The sequence below is a fragment of the Mchenga conophoros genome, linkage group LG19 (assembly GCF_057382185.1).
Source record: "Mchenga conophoros isolate Kocher_MC1m ecotype Shallow Benthic linkage group LG19, M_conophoros_male_GT1.1, whole genome shotgun sequence".
Taxonomy (NCBI): domain Eukaryota; kingdom Metazoa; phylum Chordata; class Actinopteri; order Cichliformes; family Cichlidae; genus Mchenga; species Mchenga conophoros.
In genome coordinates, this window is record NC_140544.1 from 9,353,119 (window position 1) to 9,369,188 (window position 16,070).

Below are 16,070 nucleotides of genomic sequence, written 5' to 3' on the forward strand. Positions count from 1 at the left end.
GAGTTTCAGTCTGGATGCAACTGAAACAATCCCCCCAAATTTGTGTAATTTTATTTACAATCATTCACAAAGTTTTTCTTTATATTAAAATGTGCAAAAATGAGATAAATTGCAAAAATGAATGGCAGAGAGGAAAATTGCAAAGTTGCATTTTTCTTATTATTATCATAAAAAAAGGACGAATTCACTTCAGCACATGCATGTTGTATTTATTTGAAATTAATGCCAGTCATTTCTATCATTTATGCAATTTAATGTGAATTTAAAGATGAGATATTTATCTTCATGTTCATCTGAAAGTCTGGGATGAATATAAATATGTTACAGAAGCCAAGACGATAAATATGACTTATAAAAACTGAAATACACAGTATGACAAACAAAAAGGTAAATCTCGTTACATAATAAACTGAGGAAAATAAAAATAACGGATAAAATCTTTTTTAAAGACTAACAATGAACAAAATAAAATAATAATTCTATTTTGGCGATTGTGGCTCAAGAGTTGGGAGTTCGCCTTGTAATCGGAAGGTTGCTGGTTCGAGCCCCGGCTTAGACAGTCTCGGTCGTTGTGTCCTTGGGCAAGACACTTCACCCGTTGCCTACTGGTGGTGGTCAGAGGGCCCGGTGGTGCCAGTGTCCGGCAGCCTCGCCTCTGTCAGTGCGCCCCAGGGTGGCTGTGGCAACAATGTAGCTTGCCATCACCAGTGTGTGAATGTGTGTGTGAATGGGTGGATGACTGGATAAGTAAAGCGCTATATAAATACAGGCCATTTACCATTTTAATTGTCATTTGGTACGTTCAAGTTAACAGCGGGTGTAGTTACACTCCGGGCCCGTGGGGGCGGTAATGAGCTGGAAACTGAACCGGCCAATAAAAAGAAGAAGCTGCGTTGCAACTGGCCAATCAGCGTGCAGCAGTGCGAAGCAGGAAGCGGTTGAAAGCGAGCAGCACCTGCATGGAGAGGATATCGTAGTACTTATTCGTAATTGTTCTGACAGGTAAACAGTTTTATTTACAGCGTGTCATAGTATCAGCTTCCGGTGTGACGTCAGCCTGTGAACGGTTTAGTTTGCAGTCTGTTAGCGGTTAACGGTGGTTGGTTAGTTAGATAGATAGTTAGTTAGTTAGTGGTTAGTTAGTTATTGGGTTTTCAGGTCAGTTAAAGCTTATTTTCAGATCTCAGATCAGCTGTTAGTGAGACACGTGACCAGCTGAAACCTGCAGCGTGAACACCTGCAGCTGTGAATGTGAAGCTCAGTCTGAACCTTTGATCAGACTGGAACCTTTGGACCTGCTGATACACCTGTGATACACCTGCGTGTCTCTCCTCGGGGCTGATGATGGACCCACCACACACAGACTTCTTCTACTGCTGCGGAGCCGCCACGGAGCTGCTCAGGTTTGGATCCTGCCCCCTAACCTCTGCACACAAGGTGCTCTTCCTCATCATCCCAGGTGAGCCCCGCCCACATCCACAGCTCAGTAGCACCTGTTGTGTTTCATACTTCCGGAGGAAGCTGTGCTCAGGAGTTCAAACATCAGGACATACCCTGTACTGAAGGAATACTGCAGTACAGCACAGTAATACTGTCGTACAGCTGCAGTATTGCTGTAGTACAGCTGCAGTATTGCTGTAGTACAGCTGCAGTATTACTGTAGTACAGATGCAGTATTACTGTAGTACAGCTGCAGTATTGCTGTAGTACAGCTGCAGTATTACTGTAGTACAAATGCAGTATTACTGTAGTACAGCTGCAGTATTACTGTAGTACAGGGCAGTCCTCTGATTTGGACTGTGACGTGCTCTGGATCAGGTTTGCGGTTACCATGGTTACCACAGGCCTCGCTGACCTCGTGCTGTCTGTCACAGGTAACCCAGGTGTGGTGGGCTTCTACAGGACCTTCATGCAGACGCTCCACAGCAGGTGTGGCTACCAGCACCCGGTGTGGGCCGTAAGCCACGCCGGCCACTGCGCTCCTCCGGCCTCCATGGACATGATCGAAGGTACGCACGGCTCTGCTCACAGGAGAGAGGAGCAGCTTGTTCGGGTGTTCTGACATTTCTATTCCGATTGCAGACGGCGCCTCAGCGGCGGAGGACGACGTGTTTGGTCTGGACGGGCAGGTCGAACATAAGCTGGCTTTCCTCAGGAATCACGTTCCCAGAGAAACCAGCCTGGTCCTGATTGGTCACTCCATCGGCTGCTACATCATTCTGGAGATGATGAAGAGAAATCCTGAGAGGAAGGTGAGTCATCGCAGTTCTCCGGTCTGAGGAGAAACCACAAATCGGCCTCGATCCACAAAAACACACAGCCTACAGCACGCACCAACACGCCTCCACCCAAACAGTGAAGCATGCAGGGACAGTGGACGGTGGACGTAGGGAAGGCTCCGGAGCTCAGACATGACCGTGCGCAGCGTGGTCGTCTCAGCCTGATCACATGATCAGCAGGACGGAGGCTCTGTGTGAGAACGAAACTAAAAACAAGCCAAATGAGTTTTTACTTATTGGGATCGTTTAATCCCGGAATACGACGGCCGCTCTGAGGTTTCTGTCGTTCAGAAACGGAGACTCTTTATGTTTTTATTGTCGCTTATTTCATCCTTAGCCTGCTGCTGTTGTTCACAGCGGGAGTGCCACATGTTTGATTTGGCACGCCCTTCTTTTCTCTCCTCCTAGGATCAAACGGTTTGTTAGCCTTTGTTAGGTGAATGCGTACCAGCTACACCGCGGAGCGCTCTGTGGGGGTTTGTTGGAATCACAAACTCTGTCTTTGGAGCACATGACCAGCTCGGATGGCGCCCGGCGAGATCCTGGCTGAGGGCACTGAGCCCTCCCTTCACTTCCCTCCCATCACTTTTTCAGGAAACGGATTAAATGACATGAAAATCCCCCTGCCTCTAATCCGGGAGTTTCCGCAGTTTGCAGCTTCCTGTCTCGGAGCTTTCTGTTGTCTGTCTGAAACCTTCTGTCTCCTCTCTGTTTTTAATGCAGGTCCTGAAGGCGCTGCTGCTGTTTCCCACTATCGAGCGCATGGCTCAGAGCCCTCAGGGGAAGGTCATGACCCCCGTGCTGTGTCACATGCGTTACGTGGTCTACCTGCCCCTCTTCCTGCTCTCGCTGCTGCCCGACAGGCTCAAAGTCGGCCTCATCAGACTGATGCTGGGGGGAATCCGCTCTCTGGACCTCACTGTGGTGCAGCCCACCCTGGGTCTGCTCAGTGGAGACTCTGCAGGTCAGCCATGCTTCGTTCTTCTGTGAGATATGCAGCGAGGGCAGATGCTTTTCAGACTGCAGACATTTGTCTTTGATAAGAAGCTTTTGTGTGATAACACAGAGACAGAATTATGGAGAGAAACCCTGTCAGCACCAGAGGTGCCTGCAGAAAGGTGGAGGGGGGGGGTTACATTTACAACATGCAGTGGCTGTATATTAATATACTGGGAGTGAAAGAGCTCAGTGCATGATGGGAATTCCCCCAGCAGGCTGGCAGCGGTTCAGATTTAACAGCCGAGGTTTGAAATGTTGAGTTTGCAGCGAGAGCCGGACCAGCTTTAACCTCTGTGGTTTGTTTCCACGTGCAGCCAATGCCATGTACCTGGGCGGGCAGGAAATGAGGAAAGTTCTAAAAAGAGATGACACGACTATCGGGAAACATCTCGACAAGGTAAGAAAAGCCCCGCCTACAAGAGGAGCGAATGAAAATGTAAGCCAGATACCCGTGCAGGTGATGTCGCCTTTTTATTAAAGACAGCACTTCTGATTGCTCACGCTTCACTTACTGCTCTGTTCTGTACACTTTGGACACTTTACCGACCTCATGACCTGACGCCGCTCCCAGCGCTCCTGTCAGATGTTATGGCAGAGCTCGGCGTCGGCAGTCTGACTCTGAGGGTCAAAGGTCAAACCTGTTGTTCCCCTGGTTGCGCTGAGCCGATCGGCCCTCTGCTGGCTGCAGGCTGGCGATCAGCTCATGGAGCGCTGCTTTGATCACACCCTCTAAAACCACGTTTCCCCTTTTCTCTCTGTCTGTCTGTCTATCTGTGCTTTCAGCTGATATTTTATTACGGAGCGACCGACCACTGGTGCCCGGTGCACTATTATCACGACATCAAGCGGGACTTTCCGCTCGGCGACTTCAAGCTGTGTGAAAACGGCTTCCGTCACGCCTTCGTGCTGGACGCCGGACGAGAAGTCGCCGAAATGGTGTTTGAATGGATCCGTGAAGATTTACGGAGCCGAGTTCCCGGTGACCAAAACACTTCATTCGGTGCCTCAGCTGGACGTTTGTAACGAGACCACAGAGCCGAACCAGAGGTTCACGTTGTCTTTGTGTAATAAGATGTGCAGGCGTGGAAGCTGTACAAGTTTGTGCTCAGTGAAAACACTAAACACAGCATCAGCCTTCAGGGGCCACATGCTTCCAACTCTTATATCCTGGCTAATCACATAAAAATGTACAACGATGGCATGAGGGCGCTCATCATAGAGACCAAACATTTATTAAAGTTTAGAAAATTTACAGTGAAATTTCAAAGAAGTCCAGATGAAGCCGCAGATGTGAGGAACAGTATTTTTAATGCATGTGAAATAACTGCTGTAATATTAACTGTTGTTTATAATTGTGGGAATAAATGAAAACTTAATTTATTAAACACACAGATTACAACAGGCCGTGTTACTGCTTCAGGTTAGGTCTGAAGATAAAGTTAATCCCACTTCAGGCTCCTGTAAGTGTGTCGCAGCATGAAGCAGTGAAAGCCTCGCTCTGTGTTCTCGGAGCAGATTTTATTTCTCTTTTCAATCTTTCCGATTTCCTCGCTGGTCGACCTCGACGGGTCCTCGATACCTCCCAGCTTAAAAATCTTGGAAAAGTTCCCGAGCACCAGTATCTACCGGGCCACTTTACAGGTGAGCACATGAAGGCGTGCGCTCATCACCGTGCAGATAGCTGTGGCTGCACGTCCTTCACGGTGAAGATCACGTGATGTTAATGCAGCTGGAACTGAACACCGGTCGGTATGAATAAAAACACAAACTGAAGCAGTTGCATCAAAACCATTTATTAATTTCTCAGTCAGTAAAAAGTGGCTGTGTGAGGGCAGGTTCATGGTTATAGACTGAATGGCTGGTGCTGAGTTCAGTAAACTAACAATAAACACAAACTAATATTCCAGATGTGGTGTCAGATGTAATGAGGTGACGGGCATCTGTGAGACTAAAGCTTTGCTTCTTGGTTCATGGTGAGAAAAATCTGAATGCAGGAAGTGAGAGTTACAAATATGCAAATGGAGCAGAAATAACTTGATAACACGACTTCAGATGGCGAAGCATCGTCATCTATCAGAGGCGTATTTTCAGCTTGTTCTGCCGTGATTGGCCACAAAGACCAGAGCAAAAACACAAACATTGCAGGTGTTGCTCTAATCTTAGACCAGTACACGAGGTGAGCCCTGTGTTTGTGCATGTGCTACCGGCACCCACAGCTCTCCACCACCATGTTCTCGTACTGCTTGTAGACCACACTGCCGGCTGAGTCTATGTAGAGGATGCTGATGGGGCTGAGACTGGAGGGGACGCAGCAGCTGGGTGGGCTGAGATCAGGGTCCATGGAGTTCATCAGGGTCTGGATCACAGCGTGGTTGGTGGGCTCCAGGTGGGCACGCAGCGGGAAGTCGCACACGCCGTCGCAGCGGCGCGCCTCATAGTCCAAAGGGGCGATGATCCAGTCGTCCCAGCCCAGGTCTCTGAAGTTCACGTGCAGCGGTTTCCGGCTGCAGCGGCTCCTCCTGCCTCCTCTCGCTGCCCCACCGAAGGATCGTTTGGACAGAGCTCTCTGTCGATGCCGGCGGTTCTTCTTTACGTGTTTTGGAATAAGTTTCGGAGGCTTCGGGAGGCTAAATCCTCCGCCCTCGCTCTTCATCCTGTGCGTCACCTCTCCGAAAAGACTGTCGGCAGTGTTGGTATGCCAGAAAGCCACCAGCAAAGCTTTCTCCTGGGTTGGGCAAGGGGTGCGACCCAGCCCCAGGACCAGCGGGTCAGCCACCTTGTTGGTCAGTTCAGAGAAGGCCAGGAGATGGAAGCAGGCCTGCTGTGGCTCCAAAGGATTCCTCAGATGGGCCTTCATGCCAGACCACACGTCAAACACCTCCCACCTGGGAAGACCACCACCCAAAACCTCGACAGTTCTGGAATCCAGCAACTGTCTCTCCGAAGAGCAGGAGTACAGGCGGATGTCGTAAAGGTTTCCTCCGCTTGTTAGGGTGGGTCGAAGGTCTGCCGGAGGCTTCCTGAGGATTCTCAGCTCGGCCTCCACCAGCTCTTCCATCCTGGCCAGGCTGGATAAGTCGAAGACGTAACGCTGGCCGCTCTCCCATGATGGAGGATCTGTGGATAGGAGGAAAGTAAAGGTAGAGCACGCAGCATGTAACTTTATGTGCAGGTCTGAAACCTGACCCAACACTGGTCTTTGGTCACATGTGGGACTCAAGCCTCAGTCTTCAATACAGCTCTTTGGCTCTTCATAGGATGTCACCTCTAAGTCTTTATGGCATTCATCAAAGTCAGTGATAAACATCATAAAGGGAACTGGGTGATGTTAAACAGGAATGATATTTACAAATGTCATTCCTGTTGTTAAACCCGTTTAACAAAAACAGGAAGTTGAGAAAGAAATGCACTAAAATGCTGCTGAAATGATAAAGCTGATGTGTTGGTGTAGGTGGATTCATTCATGGATTTCAAATCTATTAAAAGTTTTTCAGGCTGACTTAGGGGAGGATTTAGATAATTTGAGATAAATTATCAAATTTTCAGGAGCGGAACCACGCCTCCAAACACGCCCCTTCTGGCCCTTATCTATATGTGACCGACACCCCCACCCCCCGTTCTACAAGCTGTTCGTTCTTGCTTTTGTGTAGAATCAGAAAGCAAAGCAGAGCTTTCCCCAAACCACAGCTCAGTTCATGTCTAAGCCGTTCACCTTTGTCTACTGAAACGCTGTCAAACCGAAAATGAGGACGAGAGCCCAGCGAGTGAATGGCAATGAAAACTGTAAACTTGGAGATGAGACCTTCTGATGGTCACAACATAGCAAAAACCCGCATAAATAATCACTTCTACTAACTTTAAATTCTTTACTAACTTTAAAAATCAGTGATACATTTAGTAATCTGTGTCAACAATGGAAATATGGTTGTTTAAAACAGAATAACACCAAATATAGATGTAATAAAACTAGAACATTCAGTTTTTTAGGCAGGATTTTGAGGGAAAGTGAATTAAATTGGTGTCAAACCTTGTCCTTGGTCCACAAAACTTGTAACTGTGTTAGCAGCTCCTGCTCCGTCTGAAACATCAAAGTCTCTGCTTTGAGGTTTGGACAATGTTTGGTATAAAAACACCATGTAGTCGTGGAGGACCACCGAGCCGTTAACTGACCGATCTCTCCTCATCATGCTCGTGTTCGCGCCCCACTGCGAACTGGACTGCAACGCTCCGGTCCACTCTATCCCGACCCAGAAAGCAAAGCAGAGCTGAAACAACACGGGTCGGTCCATCTGAGGTGCTGTCCTCAAGTTAAATGAAGAGCTTCAGGTGGGGGTGAGACTGAGAAAAATCCCCTCTGACTTTCATTCAGAGGATCATCTTCATGTAGATCGTCTGTGTACCTGCATGCAGGTGTACAGGTAGACAGTGCCCCCTGCCAGCTTTGTAGATTAATAGACATGTGTCACATTAAAGGAAAAATGACTACAAGGTGTTTTCAAAAGAAGTTCCATTTTATGCCTCAAAACCAGCTTCAGTGCTCCCGGCATTGATTGTCTAACACTCAGCTGGATCTAAGCATTTCAGAAGAAAACCCCTCCTTTGGTTTAACATGTAACTCGAACCTACAGCCATGCAGAGCCACCAACGCCTTCACTGTGAGCATCAGACTTTTTCCTAATTTATAAAGAATGCATTCTGAATGTTTGAATCCTAGGTTTTGTTGATCAACACAGACTCACTTTGGAATGTAGTTTTATACATTGTATCTTATTAACCCTTCCTTTTCAATACACTGCACTCGTCATATGTACAGTAATTACAAATATTTCACAATTTAAAATTATTTTAAATCGTTATTATTTTATTATTATTATTTCTAACTTTCATGATACAACACAAAACATGAATACATTACAAAATATATCTTTACATGAATGTACTGCTCAAAAAAAAATAAAATAAATAAAAACGTTGTATCAAGTCAGTAAAGCTCCTGGATCAAAATCAGAATACTTTATTAATCCCTGAAAAAATGATGTGGTTACAATTGCTCCAGGATGATAAGGACAATAACAGACAGAACTAAATTAAATGTCTTGATGCATTCTCAGTCATCCAGGTAACTAAATCCCCAAAAGTTGATTCTGTTCATCTGGACGTAGCGTTTTCAGTGGGAGAAACGTTTCGTCACTTATCCAGGTGACTTCTTCAGTCTCAGCTGACTGCAGGTTTCCCCAATCTTATAAACAGTATATTTGCATAATGACTGAGGGCTGGTTTCAGTCACCATCAGTGATGTGAGTGTTGGGAGTGGCGCATGGGAAGTTGTCAGGTATTATGATTTCTTTGCAAAATTAACACAAGATGCGACTCAAATCCTGCGTTGAGTAAAGATTTTTTTTCTTTTGTAATTCCAGATTTGGTTAGTTCAAAGATAAGAATTTGTATAATTTTTGTGATGAACAATAATAATTTTGAAAATTGAATTGATTGCAATAAGCACTGTTTTCATAAAACAGCTGCAGCTTTCATTGCAGCACATGTGGTACGTTAACCTTTGTACGGTTTTCATCAGTTCATTTTGCAGTTAACATGTGAACATGTTGGATGATCTGTCTGCTGTCACTCGAGGGGGCTGAGGTCTGAATCTGAGGGCAGCTCCTGTAATCACAAAGAGAACAGAACCATCAAACTCAGATATAAATTTTATCCCTCAAAATTGAAATAAAGCTGATTCTTCTGTCCTCACACACTCAGGATCTGAAGTTGTTCTCTTACATTTTTTTCAGTATCACAGTACACTACAGTACTTTAATCCGTACTTCCTGATTAATGAGTTACTGAAGTACAAGCTTTTAAATAAATGTTACTGTCTTTACAGATGTGGCAAGAGACTGAAAACATACTGTTGTTTGCACATCTTTAATATTCAGCTCTGCACAGGAGCTGCAGCAGGATGCGGCCTGTTGTTTTTACAGTATAATACTTGTAATAAAAGTACAGTAACAGTAATTAGTGACTGAGCAGCCCGGCGCGTTTCTCTTGATTTATTTAGTAAATTCATTCACCTGCACAGATTAGCTAAACGAACCCTGACAGCCGAGTTCTCATCTTAGCTAGCTAGGTCTCAGGACCGAGCTAAGGACGGTAGTTACTAGAGATGGCACGATACCACTTTTTTATGTCCGATACCGATTCCGATATCATAAATTTGGATATCTGCCGATACCGATATGAATCCGATATAGTGTGTTTTAATCAACAAAACTGTTTTTTTAAATATCTTGCTGCATTTTGTATAAGTTCATACTCAAGTTTAAAACAACAACTACACTAAAGCTATTCTGTTATACCTGTATGCAAAAAAAATATTTCATAGTTCAGCAATACTGATCAATCTAATAAACTTAAACCTACACCATCCTCCCTATTCTGGTATTTTAAAGAGTACTTAGCATAAATATTAAGCAACCTAACTAATAGGGTTCCAACTCCCAGCAACAACAAAAATAAATAAATAAAAAATAGGGAACCACCCCTCACGCTCCACCTCATGATGCTTAATCGACGTAATCAACCTTAATTTGATGCAGTGTGAAAAAAAATGCACAGAAATCAATTATTTTTCAAGAAATATTAAATAGATTCAACATCTTTCTTCAACAAAATTGCAGACTGCACAGATGGTACCTTCCCAAAGGAAAAAGTACTATAGCTTACTAGGGTATATATATTAGACTTAATAGTTACTATATACAGTAATGGACTTCTATTCATTTTACATCAAATTAAAACTTTGGGTGTCAGATAATTATTTATTAAAAGCTAGACATTTTAAATGAGAATAAGAAAGAAAAGTATGTCTTTGTGCCCCCTTTTCCCTGTTCATGCCCTATCGGCCCCCCTGGCTAAACTTTGCTAGATCCACCCCTGCACAGTTACCAGCCGTCAGCTACGTAGAAAAAGATCCTCGAGTAGAAAGTAATATTAAATAAATTCTAACAACAGCTGATCAAGCTTAAACGTGGTTTCCTCTTTCTGGTGCAAAGTGGGCCAAAAGCAAACCAGAGAGATGGACTCGCTACAGAAAAGCCGATCAGCTGATCATTAAGCAGTTTCATGATTGAAGTAGCAGCAAGAAGAGGCAGTCGCTCCATATATCGTTTGTTAAGCTTAATGCAGGAATGCTTTACAAACATTCAGAGATGGACTTACACACTTGCTTTACTTCTCTCGGGAATAACTTTGTCGGAGATGAAATGCCGGGTTGCTAGCGAAGCTCCAAATGCTATCCAGACCACCGACAGGTCCCGCATGCCACAGCTGCTCTATCACGTGATGCATACTGCTCCGACATGCTAACGTTCTGAGGTGAGTTACAAGTTTTGTGAGGTGCTTTCGTGATATTTAATGGATCGGATTACATTTTTTATTTTTCTCCGATATCCGATCCAGTAATTTAGGTCAGTATCGGACCGATACCGATACGTAATATCGGATCGGTCCATCTCTAGTAGTTACTAGTGATGTGACGTTCTTCTGTATCGAGGCTTCGAAGCTTGTGTCGAGTAATGGAGGGGGCGTTTCCGCGATGCGCGTATCGAGACTTGCTTCATTTATGGGAGGAGCTGAAAATGATGACGTCCGAAGCCTCGCTGCCCGGCTGGTTCACGAAGTGGTTCGAACTTTGCCGCGAGCTATGACAGCGATACAAACCCCTCAGACTTCAGTCAAAATGTGGGTGTTTGATGGAGAGTTGCGGTTAGTGAGAGTTTGGAGACAGTTTGGAGGTTTATGAGAGTGAGGAGAGAAAGTTAGGAGAGAATGGAGCCAGCTAAGAAGAGGAGGATGTCCTCCCCTGTGTGGGAACATTTTGATTTTATTCCTCCCAACAAGCTATGTAAATTTCTACAGAAGATGTATTTTCATAATACTGATGGTGCAATACAATTTATGTTAAGCGGCTTTACTTTTGTACAAGGTGAAGTGTTTGCTATGTGCCAGGGAGCTGGGATATAACAGCAACACCTCATCCATGCTTAGGTGAGCCATCAAATGCCATGATAATATAGCATGCAGTAATGTTACTAAATGATATAACAATATTATACAGCTGTAATAAGTTACGTATGTGATATTTATATTTGTGCTTTGTCTTTATTGTCTTTCCTCAGGAGAACAATCTCAAATAGATTAAGACCTGGTTAGCATGGTGATTGAGGACTCCCAGCCATTTAGCATTGTGGAGGACAAAGGATGTAAAAGATTTGTTAAATTATTAAATCCTAGCTATGTTCTCCCCACTAAAAAGGTCATAAAATTTTTTAGTTTTTACAGAATAAAATGTGAACAGGCAGGACTGAGGCCTCAGTGTGTAGCTGTCCATACCTCAACGTTACAAAAGCACAACCACTGTCCACACCCCAACCACACCTCACCTCACAGTAAATGATCATTTCCATTTTAAGCATTTCCAAATAATCATTTTCCATACTGCCAGTATAAATATACACAGTATACTGCATCATTACAATATAAATGTTTTACACACTCCTTTTGTTGTTGACATTTACAGGCTGTGTGCAAAAGGCCACACTTCAAATTCTTGCCAACTAATATTTTTACGTCCAGTAGGTGTCCTACTAGAGCAAATGAAGCTTCAAGACGCTTTGTGCTGGGGTGAACCAATTGGATGAAAAGCTTCAGTGCTTCATCTGCCCATCACTAGTAGTTACGAATTAGCTTACAAACACGTTTAACTTACCGAAAAAGTGCAGCAGGGCCTCGGGTCCTTCAGTCGGGTAGTCCAGTTTACTGAAGAACACCTCAGGCTGTCAGGTTAAAACACTCTGTCGTGTTTTCGTAGCGTAAACGCTGGCCCTCCTCTCAGAGCCTACGCTCCATCTGCTATTCCCGAACAGAGATACGCAAGTTTCTCCGTGACTGCAGCTGCCGGTTAAAGGTCTTATGATGACGTTTCACCCCAATTTAACATCACCGCGGTAGGAGTTAGAATCAAACTTATGGAAGAGGAGACCCCTTGAACATAAATCAGCGTAATGAGAACTATTGAAAACAAAAGAAAGAATCTTTGGAAAAAAATTATCTAAGGAGAATAAATTTTACTTTTTTTTTTTTTTAGTTTAGTCTGACCCCGGTCCCATCCGCTACCATGGAGGAGGCGGGGTTTATGACCTATACTGCAGCCAGACACCAGGGGGCGATAGAGACGTTTTGGCTTCATTTTTGGGGAGCTGTCATGTCGTCATATGAGTGAAGTTGGCCCCCCCACCTTCTTCAAATCCAACAAAAGTGGTATCAAACGTTTGTGCTACGTTTGTGCTGGTTTGTGCTGCAAAAATTTTCGTTTGTGCTACTATCATTTTAAAGATATTAATAAAAATTTCTAGAGGTCATCAGAGGTCAACCAGCCCCCCCACATTAATTAAATCAAACAAAAGGGGTGTCAATCAACTGTGCTACGTTCAGTGTTGGCAAGGCTGGACTGGGACAAAAAATCGGCCCGGGCATTTTGACTAGAGACCGGCCCACCAGGATAAAGATTGAAAATGTGACGTCATTCAGGGGTAAAACCGCAAAGGATTCTGGGAACTTGTGGTAAGAGGTACTAGCGCATGCAGGCTTTCAATTGAACTCAGTTACACAGCGATAAAAAGAAACCCAAAAAATGTCAAGAAGCTGTTGTATTATTAACTGCAATAGCCGGTTGCATGACAGCCACGGGAAGCCGACGGGTAAAGAGATCGTTTTTTTTTTATCGGATTACGTCGTTGAAGAGAAATTTTTTAAGCCATGTTTCCGAAGTAAGACCAGTGACCTGAAGTTTCTAAAAACTTCATGAGTGTATGCACTCACTCCAAGAACCGTATAATTATAAATCTGAGCGTGGTGAAAGTTGGGCAGCACGCTAACGTCTTTTGTCCACTCTGTGTGCTCGTAAGGGTCTGACCCTTTCACTCCTTTGATTTTTTCCTCGTATCTTTTCTTTGTCTTTTCATCGAGTCTGTCTTTGTACGGACCGGCATTGTTCTCCTTCGTTTTGTACATACCTTTTTGGGGGGCAAAGAAAAAACAAGAAGGTATTGGAACCGGAGAATGAACGTTTTGCGGTGCTGCAAATGCTTGCATTTGATGCGGTACTTTGATTGTTTTGCCACGAGTTCCCGGCATGCAATGCGCGAAAATCACGTGATTGCTAAACAAGGGGGCGGGTGCATCCGGCCTCCTCGGCTGTAATTGGTCCAGCCCAGAGTCGATCATGACCAACTGGCCAATCCAACACCTTTCATTATATATACCCTTCCTAAAAAAAAAAAAAATCCATCGGCCCATAAAAACAAAAAATCACCAACGGCCCACCGGGCAAATGCCCGGTATGCCCGATGGCCAGTCCAGCTATGAGTGTTGGGGAGTAACGGAATACATGTACCGCCGTTACGTATTTAAAATACAAAATATGAGTAACTGTATTCCGTTACAGTTACCGTTTAAAAAGGTGGTATTCAGAGTACAGTTGCTTTGTTGAAATAAATGGATTACACTGCGGTACTTTCCTGTTTCATTTTGTCGCAGGTCAGGACTGTTTGGGTTTTGTTTGACAGCTACGTGCTGTTGTTCCAGGCGGCAGCGTTACGGTTGCCATGGTTACAGGGCGACGCTCTCTCTCTCTCTGCGACTGTGTGTTTCCTAGGTGAGAGAGCGCCTTTTCGTTGTTGTTGTTGTGCTAAGCTAACAGGCAGAATGCTACAAGCATAGCGGTTCGAATCCACTTAACGGCTACCCTGAGGTACCCCTGAGCAAGGTACCGTCCCTACACACTGCTCCCCGGGCGCCTGCTTAGTGGGCTACCCACTGCTTCACTGAGTGAATGGGTCAAATGCAGAGAAAAAACAAGTAATTTCCCCATGGGGATCAATAAAGTATCCATTATTATTATTATTATTATTAAAGAATGTAGCATCATGGGCAGTGTAGTCCGTGTTGCAGGGAGAATGGACTGCCATACACGTTATGGGTCTGTGAGCGCGAGGAGGGAGAAAAAGGGGAGTGGAAAGGTACGAGTTGTCATCGAGGAAAAACGGGAGCTGGAAGCATGTAAATATAATAATAACCACTTCAGCCAAGAAGAGTGCCTGATGAGCCCAGTTGTAAGTAAGCTATTAAGACTCGACTGTACACCGTGTTCGTGTTTTCCTCCGAAAACAATAAGTTCCGTTGGAGCAGTCTTTCAACGCCTCTCTCTGTCTCTCGCAAGAAAAGTTGACCCACACAACAAAGTAAAGCTAGTTTTCGGCTACAAGCCGACAGGGACCCCGCCGTATTAGTCAGAGGTCCCTTTACTACAGTTCGGAGTCGCGGACCTTCAGTAATAGTAATAAATCACACAGCAATAGTACATTCACGTTGTTGTAAAAAGCATGATAATATATTAAGTAATCCAAAGTATTCAGAATACGTTACTGTCATTGAGTAACGTAACGGAATACGTTACAGAATACATTTTGGGGCATGTATTCTGTATTCTGTAATGGAATACATTTTAAAAGTAACCTTCCCAACACTGGCTACGTTTGTGCTGGTTTGTGCTGCTAAAATTTTTGCTTGTGCTGCTTCTGTTTTAAAGATATTAATGAAAATGTAAAGGTCAAAAGAAGTCACTTGGATGAGTGACGAAACGTTTCTCCAACTGAAAATGTCCAGATGAACAGAATCAACCTTTTGGGATTTACTTACCTGGATGATTAAGCACGCATCAAGACGTTATTTTATTAAAATTTTTCAAATGTTAGCAGCGCAAACAAAAACGTTTGCAGCACAAACCAGCACAAACGCTTGACATCAATTTTGTTTGATTCCATTAATATGGGGTGGCTGGTTGACCTCTGTTGACCTCTAGAAATCTTTGTTAATATCTTTAAAATGATAGCGGCACAAACAAAAATTTTTGCAGCACAAACCAGCACAAACGTAGCACAAACGTAGCACAAACGTTTGACATCAATTTTGTTTGATTTGGGTAATGTGAGGGGGCTGGTTGACCTTTTGACCTTTACCTTTTCATTAATATCTTTAAAACAGAGGCAGCATAAAGGAAAATTTTAACACTGAACGTAGCACAGTTGATTGACACCCATTTTGTTTGATTTAATTAATGTGGGGGGGCTGGTTGACCTCTGATGACCTCTAGAAATTTTTATTAATATCTTTAAAATGATAGTAGCACAAACGAAAATTTTTGCAGCACAAACCAGCACAAACGTAGCACAAACGTTTGATACTACTTTTGTTGGATTTGAAGACAGTCAGCTGTGATATATGGGGCGCCGTTTGTAAAGTGAAACATGCTTTTTCGAGTAATTCTTTACAACATTTAGTAAAATATTTGTAACTTTTCATCAAATGTTAAATATTAAATCTAAATGTTAAATATTATATTTAAATCTAAATGTTAAATGTTAAATCTAAATGTTAAATGTTAAATCTAAATGTTTAGGCTAATATGCAAATTTATTGTACGGATCAACGGAAATTCCAAAATAAAAGCTTCCCGAAAACCTCTGGTGCAAAATTGTGTCTGTTCTCCTCCTCACTTCTCCCCGCCATGTGCTGCTTCACTTCTTGCCTACGAGCATGTCCAGCGATTTTGCTGGACATGTGCTGCAGCGATTGTAAAGTGGAGACTGCAGCTGCTAAGAGTGCAGTACTGCTGAACCTTTGGAGGGCCGACAAAACGGATCTTCCGATGTTTTCAGCTAAATCGCCGGACGTGCT

The 16,070-nt window shown here is 44.0% G+C and overlaps 2 protein-coding genes across 2 annotated transcripts; one reads left to right on the forward strand and one right to left on the reverse strand.

The window, feature by feature from the left end:
• Nucleotides 1-795: 795 nt before the first annotated feature.
• ldah (lipid droplet associated hydrolase) lies at nt 796-4,661 on the forward strand. Its single transcript, XM_085257670.1, has 7 exons — nt 796-1,002; nt 1,280-1,459; nt 1,875-2,009; nt 2,083-2,252; nt 3,003-3,243; nt 3,593-3,675; nt 4,062-4,661. The coding sequence occupies exons 2-7, from the start codon at nt 1,342-1,344 to the stop codon at nt 4,299-4,301; spliced, it is 987 nt and encodes a 328-aa protein (XP_085113796.1). The 5' UTR covers nt 796-1,002; nt 1,280-1,341; the 3' UTR covers nt 4,302-4,661.
• A 622-nt stretch (nt 4,662-5,283) lies between these two features.
• On the reverse strand, nt 5,284-7,465 carry gdf7 (growth differentiation factor 7). The gene is made up of 3 exons (XM_085258266.1): nt 7,306-7,465; nt 6,991-7,083; nt 5,284-6,395 (listed from the first exon to the last, which is right to left on the reverse strand). The coding sequence occupies exons 1-3, from the start codon at nt 7,463-7,465 to the stop codon at nt 5,479-5,481; spliced, it is 1,170 nt and encodes a 389-aa protein (XP_085114392.1). The 3' UTR covers nt 5,284-5,478.
• Nucleotides 7,466-16,070: the final 8,605 nt, after the last annotated feature.